The sequence below is a fragment of the Netta rufina genome (genome assembly GCF_964035555.1).
Source record: "Netta rufina genome assembly, chromosome: 28".
NCBI classification, from domain to species: domain Eukaryota; kingdom Metazoa; phylum Chordata; class Aves; order Anseriformes; family Anatidae; genus Netta; species Netta rufina.
In genome coordinates this window covers 5,064,912-5,083,064 of record NC_140152.1, presented here as the reverse complement: position 1 = coordinate 5,083,064, position 18,153 = coordinate 5,064,912, and the positions used below count along the sequence as shown (strand labels likewise).

Below are 18,153 nucleotides of genomic sequence, written 5' to 3'. Positions count from 1 at the left end.
CAGCGCAGAGCCCCAGGAACTCACTAATGCTTGGGGATCCCCCCCAGGGCCAAAGCAGCCCCCACCCAGGAGTTTAGGTGGGATGGGGTACTCTTATAGGGCACCTTTCTGCCCCCAATCACCCCACAAGCCCCTGCCCACGCTTGGAGCACCTGGCACCACTCAGGCTGTACTGGGACCAGCTGGGGGAGCCCAGCCCTGCCCCAGTTCTGGCTCTCGGCCATCGACCACTGCCCCACTGGGGAGCCCCCAGCTTTTTTTGGGAGAGCTTCAAACGCCCCCTGGGGCTCACAGCACGGTGCAGGGGGTGGCCGAGCCTGCGGTGCCCCCACCCTGTCCCCGCATGGGCCCCGCGGGGCGCAGCCAGCCCCGGGTTGGGTTACGGCCGGGGAAGGACCCGCGAGCCTCCAACGGAAGGGAGATAAGCAGCAGGTCCCCAGCCCCGAGAGGCACAGGCTGGCGGGATTCCATCACGGGGACAGGGACAGGGACAGGATGGGGACAGGATGGGGACAGGGATGGGGATGTGTTGCTCCTGGGGCTCAGCACGGGGACCCGGATGGCACCCCGGGGTGGGGAGCGCAAGGGACACCCCGTCTGCTTCTAGCCAAGAAAGGGACGCACAGCACCCGAGGGATATATAGCTTTATTTTCTGCAAAATAAAATAAAATAAAATAAATTACCACCCTCCTCCTCCCCTCCCCTGCAGCCAAACCACCCCTGAGGACAGCGGGGTGCCCGGCACGGGGCTCCGGGGGTGCTGCCCCCTCCATGGCCTCGCAAAGGGTCGCAGAGGACCCGCTGCGTGGCCGGAGGGGTCCCGGCCTCCCCGTGACCCCCGGGGTCCCGCTGCCACCCCCGGGGTCTCGTTGCCACCCCCGGGGCGATGTGGCCGGGGGCTCAGGGTGGCCGTGGCCGTGCGCAGTGCCGCGCTGCCTCCCGCACCAGCCGTTCCTCGCGGGGCGACCACGGGCGGGCGTAGCCGTCGCGCTGCAGCAGGATGCGGTTCAGGGTGTGCTCGTAGTTGACGTGGCGCCGCGCCATCAGCAGGTACTCGCGGCCCTCCAGCAGCGGGGGGCAGCCGCAGGCGTCGGGCACCCAGACGTACTCGCGGGGCACCAGCGGGAAGCGGTGCCGGTACGGCGTCTCCACCTGCACCTCGTAGCGCGTCTCCTGCCCCACCGAGCGCCGCGCCAGGATCCGGGCTCGGAAGACTGCAGGGATGGTGTGGGGCAGCCTGAGCTGGGCACACGGCCCCTTTGTCCCCCCCCCAGCCCACCCGGTGCTCACCGAAGTCGCTCTGGCAGAAGTGCCGGATGCGCTGGGAACGTCCCTTGGGGGGCCGGCACCTCCCGCATCGCCCTGCATGGGGGCAAAGCTGCAGCAGCTTAGTGGGGAGAGGGGATGTGGCACCCCCAAACCCCCCTTTAATTTTGAGGGACTTGTCCCATAAGGACAGAGGGAGAACGCCACGTTCTGGGCATTCAGCCCCCCCCCCAGGCTCTCCAGGTTCCTCCCCACAGCAGCACCCATGGGTGCAGGAGGGAACGGGGAGGGGGTGCAGGCACCTGCGGCAGCCCCGCTGCGGCCAGGGGGGGCTCTCGGTGGCTCTGTGCTGTGGCCCTGGGTCCGGGGGGGGTGGCGTGGGGGCCGGGGGCTCCGCGGGCGGGGGGCTGCCGGCCCCCCGGGGCTGGGGTTGCCGCAGGGGGCTGGTGTCGGGGGGCTGGGGGTGCCCGCGGGGCAGCCAGAACTCGTACTCGATGCCGGGGTTGGGTTCCTGCAGCAGGACCTGAAGCGAGGCAGGGGCAGAGCTCAGGGTGGTGGTGGGGGGCAGCGGGGCTGGGGGGCGGCTGCCCGCGGCCCCGCGCCACCCCCGGGGCTCACCAGCACGTGGAGATCCTCGTCCGTGGGCCCCGCCGCCTCCAGGCTCTCGGTGCCGTCGGGGCTCCGGGCGTAGAGCAGCCGGGTGCCGGCCGCCTCGTACGGCCCCGGCCAGGCGATGGACCAGTCCCCGTTGAGCACGTAGCGCCCGTCGCTCGTCATCAGGGCTGCGGGAAGGAGCGTGAGCGGGAGCCGAGCACGGCCCCGGGACCCCTGAGCCGGGCTGGGCAGGGTGGGGGCTGCCCCGGTGCTGGAGGCCCCCGGGAGGGCAGCGTGGGTCGGGGAGAAAGCTGCTTTCATGTGAGGTTTGGCCTCGGTCCCGAGCTGGAGCCGAACCCTGATGTGCAAAATTCCTCAGGTCCCCCAGGGGACGGGGTCCTGGATGCGCTGGGAACGGGGTTCTGGGGACGGGGACCCGGTGCTGGTCCCATGGCAGCCGGCCCGGCCCCATTGCGCCGGCCCCACTGCAGCTCAGCCCTTCCCAAAACCCGCATCTGTGCCCCAGGCCCATTCCCAGCACCAACTGGGACTGACTGGGACGGACTGGGAGGGGACGGGATGCGTCCTACCGAGGTAGTTGCGGCTCTTGTCTGTCACCCTGATGTTGGTGGCCCCAGCCGGGATCTTGGTCACGTTCATGTACCCAAAATAACCTGGGGGCGGGCGGGGAGTCAGGGCAGAGCCCGGGCAAGGCCGAGGGGGCGTTGTGGGGAGGGGGGTGCCAGGGCTGGGACCCCCGCAGGGTGAGCAAGGGGGCGGTGGGAGGGGACTGGAGCCATGCACTGGGACACGCGGGGCACCCTCATGGGCGTCATCGTCCCCACAGCCTGGCCAAGCACCCCTCGGGCACTGGACATGGACCAAGGGGTCCTGGGCGCACCCAGGGACCCCCAAACACCCCTGGGGACCCCACGGACCATAGGGACACCCCAGGGATCCCCCCCCAGAGGTGACCGGGGAGAGCTGCCAAAGATCCTGGGGGACCCAGGCGAAGCCTTGGGGACACAAATGGGATGGGGTGGGGGGACAGGGGAGCCAAGAGCCAAAGCATTCACCCATGGAGGGGGCCGGGGCAATGGTTCATTCACCGGAGGGGGGCTCCGTGCCCTGGAAGAGCCGGTGCACCACGAGGCACCCGTCCTGGCCGCCGCCGCACCGGCCGCAGGCGTGGGGCCGCGCACCCGAGCCCAGGATCCCGTCGCAGCCGACGCTCTGAGGAGCCAGGACGCGGTGTCAGGGCAGGGACTGAGGGTCCCCAGGGGCCCCGGGGGATCCCAGGGTGTTTTGGGGGTCCCAGGGGTCCTGGGGGTCCCGTACCCACCAGGCAGCGCCCGCCAACGCACAGCTCCGGGGAGTCAGGGCCGCAGCGGGTGCCGTCCAGCACCCGGCCGAAGGTGTAGTAGAAATTGTGCCCCACGGCCAGGCAGTTGAGGTCGCAGGCGTTGGGGGCTGCCGGGGCCAGAAGGGAAGGAGGGGACGTTGTGGTGGGGGCGGCAGCAGCCCCCCACCCCGGTCCCGGCTGCACCCGCTGCCCCGGTGCTCACCTCCGTAGAAGGGCACCCAGCGGTACCGGGCCTGCGTGCCCGGGATGGGTTTGTCATCGTAGAGGGAGCACTGCATGGCGCGGAAAGGCACCGAGCCACCGGGGCAGCCCTGCGGGAGCGGCAGGATGGAGCCCACGGGGCCAGGAGCACGGAGCCCGCGGGGCCGTGCCGTGCCGTGCCGTGCCGTGCCGTGCCGCGCTCACCTGGAGCTGGCAGAGCCGGTACTGCCGCGGGTCTCCCGTGCACGGCTCCTCCGGGGGGGATCTGCGGTCACAGCATCGGTGTTTCATCCGGGGAAAACCACCCCGAGCAGCCCCGCGTCCCCTTGGGGATGTTCTACGGGGCCGTGGCCTGGCTGGGAGCGCAACCAGGAGCGGGGGGACCACATGGAGCCACCTGGGGACAGCAGGAGCCAGCACCCGCCCGCCTTCCCCGTCCCTCCCGCCCTACAATGAGGCTGAAACGAGGCCAGGGCCCCACGTGGGGACGGGAGCTGCAGGAGCACGAGTGGAAAGTGGTGCCCTGACGGCACCGGGGTGCGTGGGGACACCGCGGGGACCACTCACCGCAGGCACCTCCGGGCACGGAAGGCGACGCCGTCCCCGCAGGAGCTGGAGCAGGCGCTCCAGGGTCCCCAGGGCCCCCAAGTGCCCCGAGCCAGCTGCCGGCGAGGCCGAGCACGGGCAGGGGGCTCGGGGCCCTGCACCAGCACCTCCGGGGCTGAGCCCTGCGTGGAGGAAGGGGATGTTCGGGGTGGGGGCTGCGGTGGCACGATCGGACCAGCCCGGGGGTGCCCCCGCGCCCTCACCTGCGCGGTGCCGATGCCGCAGCCCAGGCTGAGCCAGGCCAGGAGCAGCGCCCGCCACGGCCACCGGTGCCTGCGGGAGCAGAGACCCTGAGCCCCTCGCTCTGGGGGCCAGCAGCAGCGCGTGGGGTGCCCCACGTCCCGGCAGCGGGGCCACCGAGGGGGGCGGCCACCACCCTGCACCCCACGGGGACCCCGAGGCGAGGGAGAAGGAGGTGGAAAGGAGCCGAGACGAGGCAGCCGGTGCAGGAGGGTCCCGGGGGTGCAGGGCGCGGCGCCGCCGAGGTGGGCGCAGCCGCGTGGGCACCGCCGGGCTCGGCACGGCACCGGGCTCGGCGCAGCCCCACACACGCCCCACGGCAGCCACGGGGCCGTGCCGAGCCGTGCCGAGCCTCCCGGCCCCACGCGGCCCCGCTGCCTGCCGGGGCTGGCGGTGGCAGGATGAGACCTGCGCCGCGGAGGCGGCGGCGGGGCCGTGACTCAGTTGTCGCGCCCTGGGCAGGAGCCGCGGTGAGAGCCCGGATCCGGATCCGGCCCAGCCTGGGCAGGGCGAGGGGAACCGGGGGGCTGCCCCACGCCTGCCCCCAACCCCAAAATGCCTGACCCCGAGCACCCCCAGTCCTGCCAGCTCCCCTCAACCCCCGGCACCCCGTAGCCCCCAAGCAGCCCAGGTTTCCCCAAGCACCCCATGGCCCCGAACCACCCCGTGGCCCCGAACCACCCCATGGGCTCAGGACCACCCCGTGGCCCCAGTGCCCCCGGAACAGGGGTGTGGGGGGCCCCAGCCCCGCAGCGGGGAAGGGGCCGTGTCTGGGAATCCCCCCGCCGAGCCGGTTTCCTCCTGCCGAGCTGCGCCCACGGAGACCGGGGGCCGCGAAGCTGCCGGGGGGGGCACAAATCCCCTCCTGCCCCCCAAGCACCCGCGTGGGTGGGAGCAGCATGTTGGGCCCCCCCCGAGCCCCCAAATCTTTCAGCAGGGCTGGGGGGCTGCTCGTGGATTTGGGGGTGTCAGAGCTCAGTGAGGGGCTGGTGATGCCGCGGGACCGGGTGGGCGCCACGTGCCTCAGTTTCCCCAGGGCAAAGCAGAGCTCTGGGCACCCATGGGACAGCGGGGGGGGGTCCCACAGCCCTCCCCCCAACCCCAGAGCCCCCCCCAAGCAGAGCAGAGAAGAGGCCACGAGGGGTGAAGCAAAACGCGGGGGCTTACCCAGCGCCGTGGGGTCCCCCGAGGTGGGCAGGGGGTGCCAAACCGCCCCGGCTCCCCGGCACGGCCATGCCTCGCCCCGGAGGGGCACCCAAGGGTGCCGGCGGCTCAATCCCAGCCCGGTGACCCCACGGTGGGACCGGGGGGGTGGGCGGCAACGCGGGGCCCCCCCGGACGAGCGGGCATCGCGTGCGCAGCTCCCCGGGGCGGGCGGCCGGGGCTCCCCTCCCGCTCGCCTCCCGTCCCTCCCCGCTGCGTTATTAATATCCAGCCCCAAAGGTGCGCCCAGCCCTCCCCAATCTCACGCTTAACCCTTGGGGGCCCACGGCGCGCGAGGCTGCCGTGGGGGGGGGGGGACACACGAGCCGGGATGCGGGGGGGGGGCACCCAGGTTCAGTGGGGCTGCGTTTGGGGGGGGGGTGGAGGTGACCCCAATCCTGAGCGCCGCGGGGTGCAGCGCACGGTGGGGTTGGGGTGAGCCGGGGGATGTGAGCGGGGCACGTCCCCAGCACCCAGAAGCCCCCCCCCCAAATAAACACCCCGAGAGCCCAACCCAGCAATTTGGGGGTTTGGGGGGGGGGCCCTGTGGCTCCATGGGGCAAAGCACCAGCAGCCCCCGTGCCGGGAAGGGGACCCGGTGACCCCCACAGGCACCAAGGGGGAGCAGCCTCGTGTGTCCCCCCCCCGGCACGCAGCCACAGCCGTGAGCTGGGCCCCCCCCCCCCCCGTGGCACGATGGCCTTTGGGTGGCCTTGTCCCCTCCCTGTCCCCCCCCCCCCCAGGGTGACTCCTCTCACCCCGGCACGCAGGGAGTTAAGGGGCTGGGGATGTCCCTGGGGGGGCCACAGCTGCCGGCAGCCCCCGTGCTGGCCGTACGCCAGCCCCCCCCCCCCCTCGTGGAGCCCCCCCCAGCCGAGGCCCAGCTGCAGGCACTGGGCAGGGAGCCCTGTGCTGGGTTGGGGGGGGGGGGGGGGGCTGGGTTGCAGCCCCCCCACGGTGCCAAAAGGATCCCAGGACCCCCATCCTCCCTGGGGGGGGGGGGGGGGGAAGCAGATGGGACCCCCCCACACCCCCTCCAGGACTGGGAGCCCCCAGGAGGGGGGGGGTCCTGGGGGTCGGGTCCCTGCTCAGCACCCAGCGCTGGGACCTGCTGGAGAGGTCTGGGGTGTCGGGGGGGGGGGGGGAACAAAGACCCTGGGGGGGGTCTTGGGGTGCTGGGGGGGGGGCACCGGACACAGCTGGGAAAGGGGCAGAGGGAGGGGGGCCGCATCCAGCCCACGGCACCCCAAAAAACCCCAGGCACGAGCCGCCCCCAGGGGCTCCGTCCCACCCCGGTGGCGCAAACTGGGTCCTGCTCAGGGTGCTGGGTGCCCCCCCCCCCCGGTGTCTGTGCCCCCCCCCCCCTCCAGGGTCCCACAGCACCCCCCGGGTGTGGGCAGCCCGGAGCCGAAGCGGTTACGGCACAGGAGGAGGAGGAGGAGGAGGAGGAGGGTGGCCGGGTGTGGGCGTCCCTGGGGGGGTCCCTTGGGTGCTCCTGGGGGTGTCGGGCGCAGGATGGGGGGGGGCCGAGCTGCCCGGGGGCTACGTGGTGGACGAGGGCAGCGGGAGGCTCTTCAGGCGAGGGGGGCTGCTGGGGGAGGTAAATGCCCCTCGGTGCCCCCCCCCCGGCTCCATCCCAACCCAACCACGGCCCCGAGCGCACCGCGGGGACGGGGAAACTGAGGCAGGGGGGGGGGGGCGCTGGGATGGAGCCCGTGGTGGGGGGGGGGGGGGGGCACCCAACGCCTGCACCCTCCTCTCCTCGCCCCCCCGGGGTGCCCGGGTGGGTGCTGAGCGGTGCCGTTGCCCCCCCCAGGGGGCTTTCGGGCGCTGCTATCGCCTGACCGAGCTGGGCAGCGGCAGGGGCTTCGCGGCCAAGGTGATCCCATGGGCTCGGCTCGAGGATCCGGGGGTGGCGGAGAGGGTGAGTACCGGGGGGGGCAGCCCCGAGGAGCCCCCCACCCTGCCCCTTCTTCTCCCTTCTTTTCCCTTTTTCCCCCTTCTTTCCCCTTCTCCCCCCTTTTTTCCCCTTCTCCCCCCTTTTTCCCCCTTCTTCCCCTTTATTTCCCATTCTTCCCCCTTCCTCCTCTCCCCTTCGTCCCCATTTTCCCCCTTCTTCCCCTTTTTTCCCCTTTTTTCTCCCTTCTTCCTCCTTTTTCCCCTTCCTCCTTCTCCCCCCTTTTTCCTTCTTTCCTCTTTTTCCCCCTTTTTTCCCCTTTTTCCCCCTTCTTTCCCCTTCTCCCTCTTTTTCCTCCTTCTCCCCCCTTTTTCCCCCTTCTTCCCCTTTTTTCTCCCTTCTTCCCCCTTTTTCCCCTTCCTCCTTCTCCCCCCTTCTCCCCCCTTTTCCCTTCTTCCTCCTTTTTCCCCCTTCTTTCCCCTTTTCCCTTTTTCCCTCTTCTTCCCCCTTCTCCCCCCTTTTTCCCTCCTTCTCCTCCCTTTTTCCCCTTCTCCCCCCTTTCCCCCTTCTCCCCCTCCCCGCCTCCCCCATGGCTGGGTCCCTGGGGTTTTTCTCCCCGCACCCCCCCCCCCCAGAGGTGTCCCCGCTGTTCTCGGGGTCTCCCCCCCCCAGGTGCAGCGGGAGCAGGAGCTGCAGGGCCGCCTGTGCCACCGCCACGTCCTGCGCCTGCACGGCCACCTCGCCACCCGCGGCCACCTCTACCTGCTGCTGGAGCTCTGCGGCCGGAGGGTGAGTTAAAATCAGCCCGAAAAGCTTTGTCCCCTTTTGGGGCCAGCCCCCAAACCCCAAATTGTCCCCCTATCTCTCTCTGCCCCCAGTCCCTGGCTGACATCCTGCGTGCCCGGGGGGTGCTGACGGAGCCGGAGGCGTGCTACTACCTGCGGCAGGGCGGCGCGGGGCTGCGCTACCTCCACGGCCAGGGCCTGGTGCATTGGGACCTCAAACCCAGTGCGTGGGGCTGGGGCTGAGCCGGGGGGGGCTGCTGGGCGAGCCGTGCCCCCCACCCCGAGCTCACGTCCCCCCATCCCAGCAGGTAACGTGCTGGTGAGCGAGAGGATGCAGGTGAAGATCGGGGACTTGGGGCTGGCTCGGCCGGCAGCGGCGGGCACCCGGTGCTGGGGGTGAGCGGGGCTCTGAGCTGGGTGGGGGTCCCAGCACGGTGTAGCCCCCCCTCACCTTCACCCTGTGCTCCCCCTGCCCTCCCCCAGGGCGCTGTGCGGGACCCCCGCCTACATGGCCCCGGAGGTGTTGGACCGCAAAGGCCACGGGGCGCCCTCGGATGTCTGGGCCTTGGGCTGCATCATGTAAGGGGGGGACCCAGCAGGTGGGCAGGGGGGGCTCCTGGCCTCGCTGAGCACCCAGGACCCCCCCAAACCCCCCCAGGTACGAGGTGCTGACGGGCAGCCCCCCGTTCGAGGCGGCCGAGCGGCAGGAGCTGTACGGGAGCATCCGCGCGGCGCGGTACCCGCTGCCCCCCAGCCTCTCGCCCCGTGCCCGAGCCCTCCTGGGGCGCCTGCTGCTCCCCGACCCCACGGCACGAGCCGGCCTCGGGGAGGTGCTGGAGCACGGATTCTTCACCCAGGTATAAACTGGGGGTGGGTACGATAACCCTGGGACCCCCCCGGGATGGGGAGGATGAGGGAAATCGCCGCCTCTCGCCCCCCCAGGGCTTCACGCCGGACTCGCTGCCGCCCCACGCCTGCCGCACCGTGCCCGTCTTCTGTCTGCTGAAGGGAGCTGTGGCGACGCTGGCACGGCGCTGGGTGAACTGGGAGCACTGGGACGCAGCCACCCGGGCCCCCCGCAAGGAGCAGGTTCCTGGGCAGGAGCTCAGCCCCGCAGCCACGGGCTGAGGAAAACCTTTATTAGTGCTAGGAACCGTCTAAATTCCAGTCATCAGGACAAGCAGGGCGGGACGGGACCAGTACGAACGGCACACACACACCAGTTTGCCCTTAGAAAAGGTTAACAGGAGAAAAATAATAAAATAAAATAAAACAACCAACGGGACCTCTCCTCCCCGACAGGATGGGGATGGGGATGAGGGGAGGGGGACGAGGCGCGGCTCCAGGAAGCCGGGTGCAGGACAGCTTGGTGCCTGGGGCTGAGCCCCGAGAAGAGCAGCACTTGCACCCCAGGGGGGGGCACAGAACGGGCCCCGCTCTGCCTGCGAGCACCTTTTGGCAGCACCTCTCCCTGCAGGGGCAGCAGCAGGAGGTGGGGGGGGAAGGACGATGTTAGCTGGGGGGTCTGGGGGCAGGAGGGAGCAAAAAGTGCGCGGTTTCCCCGTCCGCTTCTCTCCCTGGAGAAGAGGGCTGAAAGAAAACCCTGAAAGCTGAGTAAAACGGGACATTTAAAACACCCACAGCGCGGCTCCGGCAGCGGGCAGCCCCCGGGACGCCGGCCTATGTCTAAAACAGAGGGGGGGGGACACACACGAGATGCCTGCGGCGGCCCCAGCCAGCACCACGGAGCCACTTCGCTGCTCACGGACCCGGCCACGTCGGCGCAGGGTGACCCTGGTGGCCTCGGCCTTGCCCCGTCACCGAGGGGCTGGGGAGGGAGGTGAGGAGGTGACAGCGTGAGCTGCAAGGCAGGGAGCGAGCCCGAGGCTGGAGCTGGGGTGGGAACGGGGAGAAAAATCACCAAAAAGGGGAGCCGGGGAGGATGAGGGCTGCCCTCAGCACCCACCACGATGGCAGGGAGGAGAAATCCCCCCCTGATGGGTGCTGGGAGCAACCCCACGGGGTCCTCAGCTCCCCGGGGAAGCTGCCCACCTCCCCCTGCCCTAAAGGTGCACCTTCATTGGAACAGGCTGCCCAGGGAAGTGGTTGGTGGAGTCACCATCCCTGGAAGTCTTCAAAAGACATTTAGATGTAGAGCTTAGGGATATGGTTTAGTGGAGGGCTGTTAGCGTTAGGTTGGAGGCTGGACTCGATGACCTTGAGGTCTCTTCCAACCTAGAAATTCTGTGATTCTGTGATTCTTCCCCTGCAATTCCTACAAAAAAAGCAGGAGCTCAAGCCAAGGAGCAAGGCCAGAAACCAGCCTTCACCCCAGGCTCGCAGCCCCACGAGCGTGGGCACCGCGGCGCCAGAAACCACAGGGCTGGGGGGCTGCGAGCACAGAGCAGGGGGGGGGGGGCTCAGCACGGCCCCGCACCCCCGGGGCACATTTTTGGGGCCGGGAGGGGGGCGGGCAGGAAACCCAGCTGCTCCCAAGGCCAGCGAAGGGCTGGCTGCTGGCCCTCGGTTGGGTGCCGCACCCAGAGCCCGGGCGCTGGCCCGGCTCCCGCTCGGTATTTTTATCCCAGGCATCTGCCTTGGTGCAAGCTGCCTGCTTTTTTCTTTCTTTCTTTTTTTTTTTTTCCACGGCCCACCCCTGTTCCACCCTGGTTTAGAGGTGACAGCAATAGCTGCACGCCCTGCTGCCGTGGCCCGAGCCCAGAAGGCACCCATCAGCTGCCCTGAGATGGCCCCGGGGGCCCCGAAGGCGAGAGCCACGCGCAGCAGAGCCCTCAGAGCCCTGGTTTGGGAGCGTTTGAGGGGCTCAGGGCAGGACGTTCCCATAAATGCAACCATTTTTCACATCTCCCCTTCTTTATTCCACAGCTGATCAAAGACGGGGAGAGCCAGGCTCCTACCAGGGCTCCCTCGGGGCCTTTTTGTTTTGTGCTCAAAGTCTGCCCTGGGCACAAAGCAAGTCGAGCCCCGGGGGGGGAAGGCTGGTAAAAGGTTGTTAAAAAGCAGGAATTTAAAACACGGGTTCTTAAAACAAGGATTCGGGTTTGCTACCTCCTCACACCCTCCTCCCCGGCTAACGATGAGGCTGAAACTCACCCTTGTGCAGAAACGGGGTTCAAAGTTCAGCCAATTTCGGGGGGCTAGCACCAGCCCCGTCTCCCCCCCCCCTTTTTTTTTTTTTTTTTTTTTTTTTTTTGGGGGGGGAGAGGTGACAAAAGGGAATCGAATTCCCTGCGCAGAGCTGTCGCTGCAGAGCCCTGGCCCTCGGAGCAGGATCCTGGAGGAACAGCTCCCGGCGGGGCTGGCCCGGGACGCGTTGGGATGTACCGGGTGGCGCAGCCGAGGAGCTGGCTCGACTGGGACGGGCTGGAGCAGCTTCTTAGCAGGCTGAAGGCAGCGAGTTGCTCTCCACCTTCAGTCCCTTGCTGGCCAGGAAGGCGTCCTGCTTGGGCTCGCGGCCCAGGAACTTCCTCAACATGTCAGAAGCGTCCAGGGAGCCGCCGGGATGCAGGATGCAGTTCCTGTAATCCATGCCCACCTGCAAGGAGAGACGGGGTAAAGGGGAGGGGGGCATTTAGGACAGCCACCCCGCTGCCGAGCTCGCTGCTCCCACCTCTTGCAGCTCACCCCCTCCTCTTACCTTGCAGTTCATGATCCCCTCCTGCTTGAAGCGCGTGTGGAACATGTCCATGGAGTACACCTCGCTCCAGAGGTAGCCGTAGTACTGGGCGTCGTAGCCCCCAGCCAGGTGGCCAAAAGTGGCCGGCATGTTTGTACCTTCGCAGCAGGGGAAGGGAAGGAAGGGGAGGGGGCGTTAACGGGGAAAAAAACTCGTGGAAAAAAGCCCTGCGGGTTGTAAATGTGTCACTGCAGGCATCAAGTCAGCTTTTTTGCAGTCACAGAGGAAACGGGGAAGGATTTTCCAGTTATTTTTGTGTGGTTTTAGCCCTGCTCTTCCGGGAGTCAGCAAATCCCACCCCCGCCAAACCAGCCTGAGGCCCCAGCCTTGAAAGGGACCTGCGGTGTGAGCGGGACCCCCGCAGAGCCCCCCCCGGCGTTACCTGGGGTGGCCGGGACGCCCAGCACCTCCTCGCACAGCTGGGCGAACACCTCCACGGGGTCAGCCTTGGTCTGGGTGTGCAGCGCCTGGTCCACCTTGGCCAGGACGATCTGACGCAAGTTGAACAGTCCTGTTGTGGGGGGAGGAGGGGAGCTGAGGCCCGAGGGCTCCCAGTTCTCCCCACACCCGATTTTAAAACCATTTCCCCAGACCAGACCATCCAGAAATTCCCACAGCTGCACCTCCCTGGGCACCTCCTGTCACCTCACCTTTGTGCTTCCCAGCTTAACAGCAAGATGCGGTTCTTCCTCCCAGCCCTCTGTCCCCACAAAACCTTTCCCCTAACCATCGTCACCAGGACACCACGGGTCCCCTTCCTGTCCCCACAAGCAGGGGACACCACAGCAAGGCTCTGACCTCGCTGGGAACATCACACAGCCCTTGCTCCCCAAAACCTTTTGTCACCGGCTCCCACCTGTGTTTGCCTGCCGGGATTTAATGAGTTTCTCCAGCAGCTCGTCGGGGATGGGGCTTCCAGTTTTGTAGTGCCTGGACATGCGCAGCAGCGGCTCCTTCTCCCACACCCAGTTCTCCAGCATCTGTGACGGTGCCTCGACGAAGTCCCGCTCCACGTGCGTCCCACTGAACATGGCAAACTCCGCCTGGAAGACGTGTCGGACAGTCAGCACAGCCAGCTCAGAGCAGGGCATCGTTTCATCCCCCAAAAAGGCAGCAAAACGGGGCAAAGTAACAAAAAGGCCCCGCTGGGCCTCACCTGAGAGCACAGCTGGTGCATGACGTGCCCGAATTCGTGGAAATAGGTCTCCACCTCATCGTGCTGCAGCAGGGAAGGCGCGTCCGGCGTGGGCTTGGTGAAGTTGGCCACCATGGCAGCCACCGAGATCTGCCGGCTGGAGTCTGGCAGGAGGCAGCCCGGCTGCAGGCCGAAGCAGGCTGCGTGCCCGTACTTCCCTTCCCTGCAATGGGGAGAAAGAGGAGGCTGTTACGTGGGTGATCCCAAGGAGGCAGCTACGAGCTCCCCAGCAGGGCACCGAGCTCTGCTCACAGCAGCAGCCCCTGCACTCCCAGCACAACCCTACTGGTGGCTGCAACCCTTCCTCCACCACAGCCAGGCACTGAGACATCCCCTCCTCTTCCCTCTGCACGTGGCAGGCTCCTGTCCCGCTATCCCAACCCTCTTCCTTCTCTTGGATGTCCCCAGGCCTCACCGTGGGTACAGATCCAGGTAGAATTTGCCGATGGTCTCCCCGGAGGAGGCATCCTTCACCGTGTAGAGCTGCACGTCCTCGTGCCACACCTGAGCCTTCTCTTCCAGGTGGAAGGTGAGGCCCAGCAGCTCCTGGTAAATGGCCAGCAGGCCCGTGGTGACCACCTGCATGGGGAAGTACTCCTTCAGCAGGTTCTGGTCCACGCTGTACTTGGTCTCCTCCACCTGGTTCATGTAGTAGCGCATGTCCCAGGCGTTGATGCGGTTGTCGAACTCCAGCCCTCGCTTCTCGCACTCTTTCTTTTTCAGGTCCAGGATCACAGCCCGCTCCTTCTCCCCCAGGGGTTTCAGCTTCTGGGCCAGCTCATCTGCAAGGGCACAGGGGGAATGTTGGGGGCCAGGGCTGAGAGCAGCCCCCCCAGCCCAAGGGAGCCTGCTCCTCCCCTCCGCAGCCGGGCGCCGTACCCAGGAAGGTGGCCACCGTCCTGCTGCTTTTTGCCATGTTCATCTCCAGCACGAAGTCGGCGTGGGTGCTGAAGCCCAGCAGGCTGGCTTTCTGAGCCCGCAGGTCCACCAGCTCCTTGAGGATCAGGCAGTTCTCCTGCAACGTGAAGGAACAAAGCTGCGCCTCGTTCTCAAGGCAGAGAAGAAACGAAGCCCGAGCCCCAGCGCGGAAAGCAGCACGAGTCTCAGAGCAGCCCCCTTCAGCGCCTGGAAAATTCGGTCTTTCACACGACCACGGCCAGGAAACCCCTTCCCACACGTGTTGAGCAAGGCTCAGCTGTCACAGCTTGCCCTAACTCTGTTTCCTCCCCAGCTCTGAGAACTCTACAAGCAGCAGGTCTCCATCTCCCTGAGGATGCCATCGCCCTTCCCGGGGATCTGGGGGCACTGAGGCTTCTCTCCACAGGACGAGATGTGCCCAGGGAAAAGTCCTGACGAGCACTTCTCCTGGCCCTGCCGGCAGGCAGCGAGGCCACCCACCTCTTTGCACCTGGAGTTGAACATTTCTTCCACCTTCCTCCTCGTCTCAGGCACGTAGCACTTCTTCAAGAGAGGGAAGTAGTGCGGGTACTTCAAGGTCACCTTCAGCTTCCCGTCCTCCGTCTTCTCCAGGGAGTTGAGGAAGTCCTCGGGGAGCCCCCCTGAGAATCAGAGAATCACAGAATTACAGGGGTTGGAAGGGATCTCGAGAGAAAAGAGCAGCCAGCTGACAGAGAGCCCGAGCCTCTCCCGAAATAACCAGCTCTGGGCACAGCACAGGCTCTTGCTCCTTAGCCAGAGCCATCTCAGGGCTTCATAAATTCCTGCAGAAGGCAGGAACGCTGCAGGAACACCCTCTTTTACCTCCACCCCAGAGCAGGGAACAGCCCCCAGGCAACCTTGTCAGGCCCAAAATGGGGTGTGAGCACGAACCAGGCCCTGAGACCCAGGAGAAATGAGTCTGAGAGCTCCCTACCTAGTTCCTCCTTCGAGAAGGGCAAGAAGGTGGTGTCCTCGTTGAGGTTCTTGTTGAAGTCTATGCAGAGGACGCTCAGCTTTTTCTTAATAGCTTTGATTTTCTATAAAATGGAGAAGAACAGATAAAGTCAGCCCAAATGGGAAAGTCAAGCAGCACTGTTCAGGGGCTGCAGCCAGCAGCCTGCCTGCTGAGTCGCCCCCTGGTCTGCACTTGGCTTTTATTCAACTGCAACGCTGCAGAATTAATTGCACTCGGGCTGGAACAGGCTCCCTTTGATCCCACCTGGTGGGAAAGCAGCCACCTCAGCACCGTCCCAAGCACCTCCTGCCAGCTCAGGAGCTGCAGGTGTTTCAGCAGCGACCTCCCCTGCCCTCGTTTCATCTCGTTTTCTCTTCTATTTTTAACCTAATTTCAGGCTCCTTCGCTGAGCCACGATAAAAGGGGGAGAGATGAGGGGGACGCCCTCCCCGCTGCCCCCACGCCTGCGGTGTGACGTTATCCCCACCCAAGAAAAAGGAAAAAAAGGGGCAGGGAGACATCACCCGGCGTGCCCAAGGTCACACGGATCAGGAGCGAGCCTCAGGCCTCTGCTCTACAGCTACGCTGCCCCACCGAGGCGCCCCCTGCACGTATTTATTTTGAGCCCTGAGGCCTCACCTCCTGCGTTTCCTCGGGGAGATGGAGCCCGTTTCTCTTGCCCAGTTTGATCAGCCTCTCCAGGTACCTCTTTGCTTCGGGCTTCAGCGAAGCGCTCTCCGCTTTCTCCTGGAAAACAAAGCCCATGAGCAGGAGAAGCCACGGGATGAGACCCCCACACAGCTCTGCAGGAAGCTGGGGGGGAGTTTTGAGCTGCAGAAGTGGCCCAGAGCAGACAGAAACACACCACACTACGGCTTTGGTGCATTAATTCCTGCCGGGCTGCTTTAAACATCTCACCTTTATGCCCCACTACAGCCCCTTTTGGGACATTACTCAATTCCAGACCTTGCACCATTATTTCTAAGGTCTGGGACAAGGGAATAGAACTGCTTGTAACTCCAGGAGGCTTCTGTTCCCCACTTGGAGGCATCCTACTCCCGAGCACGCACCTGGAGCCAGACAATCCTCTGGTAGACGTCCTGCCTCATGCTCATCTCCACGTCGAACTCCGAGAGCTTCTTGTCAGCCTCGGTGCTCGCTGCACGGATGTCTTTGCAGGGAGAGACGTGCTGGGGGAAGTCCAGCATGTTCCGGCGGACTGGAAAGAGAGCAGAGGGTTCAGCAGAGGCAAGGAGAGCTGCACGAGAGCCATTTCCCACTGCACTCAGCCTTCTGCATGCAACTTGCATGAATTTTATGCACCCCAGACCCCAACTCTCTTGCTGCTTGGAGAACCACGAGGCTTTTACAGCAGCACCGTTGTGTCTCCATCCCTCGGGGAACCAGGGCACGCCCTTACTGCAGCCGCCTCTGGGACGCCGCCGTGCCCCAGGTGAGCTCTGCCCCAGCTGATTTCATCTCAGAAGGGAGCAGAGGGAAACGCTCCCTGCCTCCAGGCCTCAAGACAACCGCAGCAGGGAGGCGCCGCCCTGCAGGCACCAGCTCCTGCCCAGGAGGGGAGCAGGCATCAGATAACTGGAGCCTGCATCAGCGACCAAAAATCCATCAGGCTGCTTTACACATAACCTCTGACATGACAGCAGCGCTCAGGCAGACAGGACACAGATTTTTATCCAAGGAGTTGGAGAAAAGCTGGAGATTTCTGAGATTTCTTAGATTTCTGCCAACGCACTCGGACATAAAAAGGAGCAGGCAGCCTTAAAACCTCGCTGGAGCCCCGCAGACCTTCCTGCTGCCAAAGCAGCGGCGCTGCCAAGGCGTTGGCCTCATTTTAGATTCACATTTCTGTTCCAGGTCTCCTTTTTTTTTTTTTTTTTTTTTTGTTATTTGTACTAGTATCTAGCCATGTAAACATTAACTGGACGGCAAACATCACACCGAGGGCTTCAAGGGAAGATAGAAATGACAACACAGAGACGCCCTCCCAAAAAAAGGTGCAAAAAAAAACGATGATTAAGATGCAGATCTGCAGAAAACAAGCGTGTCCTCTTTGGCTACCTACCCGTGTACTCCACCTCCACGTCCGCCAGGGCCTTGAGGGTGTTCTCGTAGGACACCTCTCCCCGCTCCTGGGCGCCCACGCGGTCGTACACCAGCTTGGTCCTCTCGGTGAGCTCTGCGGCCATGCGCTCGATCTGCTCGGCGCTCAGGTCCCAGCGCAGCTGCTCGGCCACCAGCCGCGGGGCCTGGCTGTCCACCACGCTGCCTGGGGAAGCGAGGGGACACCCCCCAGTGGCACGGCCGCACGCGAGGACACCCCCCGTGTCCTCACCGGGACCCCCCCCGTGTCCTCACAGGGACCCCCCTGACCTTGCTGGAACCCCCCCATCCTCACCGGGACCCCCCCATGTCCTCACTGGGACCCCTCTGTCCTTGCCGGGACCCCCCTGTCCTCATCAGGACCCCCCTCCTTGACCTTACCGGGCTCCCCCCGTGTCCTCACCGGGCTCCCCCCCACGCTGGGACCCTCCCCGGCCTCCCCCCGTCCTTACCAGCTCCCCCCTCCTCATCTTTACCGGGACCCCCGGCTCCCCCCGTCCTCACCGGGACCCCCCCCCTCAGCCTCTCCGGGACCCCCCCGTCCTCCCCAGGACCTCCCCGTCCTCACCAGGCTCCCTCCCTTGACCTTACCCGTCCCTCCCCTGCCCGTCCTTCCCAGGACCCCCCCCCCTCACCGGGGACCCCCCTCCCGGCCTCACCGCCCCCTCTCCCCCCCCCCCTAGCCCTTACCGGCCCCCCCCCGTCCTTACCGGGACCCTCCCTGGGCCTCCCCCCGTCCACACCGGGACCTCCCCCGGGCCTCACCGGGGACCCCCGTCCATACCGGGATCCCCCCCCCCCGGTGCCCCCAGCCCCCTTACCGGTGGGGGGCGCCATTCCGGGCTCCGGGACCCCGCTGCCGCCGCCGAGGCCGTGAGGAGGCCGCGCCGGCCCCGCGCACCGAGCATGTGCCGCGACCAACGAGACGGGCGGGGGAAGGGGCAGAGCGGCCGCGCCCGGGGCATGCTGGGATCGCGGAGGACCGCGCCGATCCCCCTCGTCATTTCTCCCCTCTCCGGGACCGGGAAAGGGCCGGGAAGCGGCTCAGCCCCCCCCCTCCCGGTCCTTCCCCGCCGCCCGGCCTCCAGCA

The 18,153-nt window shown here is 66.4% G+C and overlaps 2 protein-coding genes across 2 annotated transcripts; both read right to left on the bottom strand.

The window, feature by feature from the left end:
- Window positions 1-776: 776 nt before the first annotated feature.
- ADAMTSL5 (ADAMTS like 5) lies at window positions 777-5,648 on the bottom strand. The gene is given in 13 exon segments (XM_084302558.1): window positions 777-1,215; window positions 1,292-1,363; window positions 1,570-1,619; window positions 1,621-1,790; window positions 1,886-2,049; window positions 2,452-2,535; window positions 2,971-3,094; window positions 3,204-3,331; window positions 3,427-3,535; window positions 3,630-3,690; window positions 3,993-4,153; window positions 4,235-4,304; window positions 5,439-5,648. Coding segments are annotated over 13 exon segments (1,575 nt in total). The 5' UTR covers window positions 5,507-5,648; the 3' UTR covers window positions 777-901.
- A 3,606-nt stretch (window positions 5,649-9,254) lies between these two features.
- On the bottom strand, window positions 9,255-17,998 carry THOP1 (thimet oligopeptidase 1). The gene is made up of 13 exons (XM_084302683.1): window positions 17,885-17,998; window positions 17,026-17,229; window positions 16,013-16,161; window positions 15,582-15,689; window positions 14,922-15,024; window positions 14,447-14,607; window positions 13,928-14,063; window positions 13,464-13,830; window positions 13,010-13,211; window positions 12,710-12,896; window positions 12,236-12,364; window positions 11,815-11,951; window positions 9,255-11,712 (listed from the first exon to the last, which is right to left on the bottom strand). Exons 1-13 carry the CDS (start codon window positions 17,898-17,900, stop codon window positions 11,554-11,556), a joined length of 2,058 nt encoding a protein of 685 aa, XP_084158809.1. The 5' UTR covers window positions 17,901-17,998; the 3' UTR covers window positions 9,255-11,553.
- Window positions 17,999-18,153: the final 155 nt, after the last annotated feature.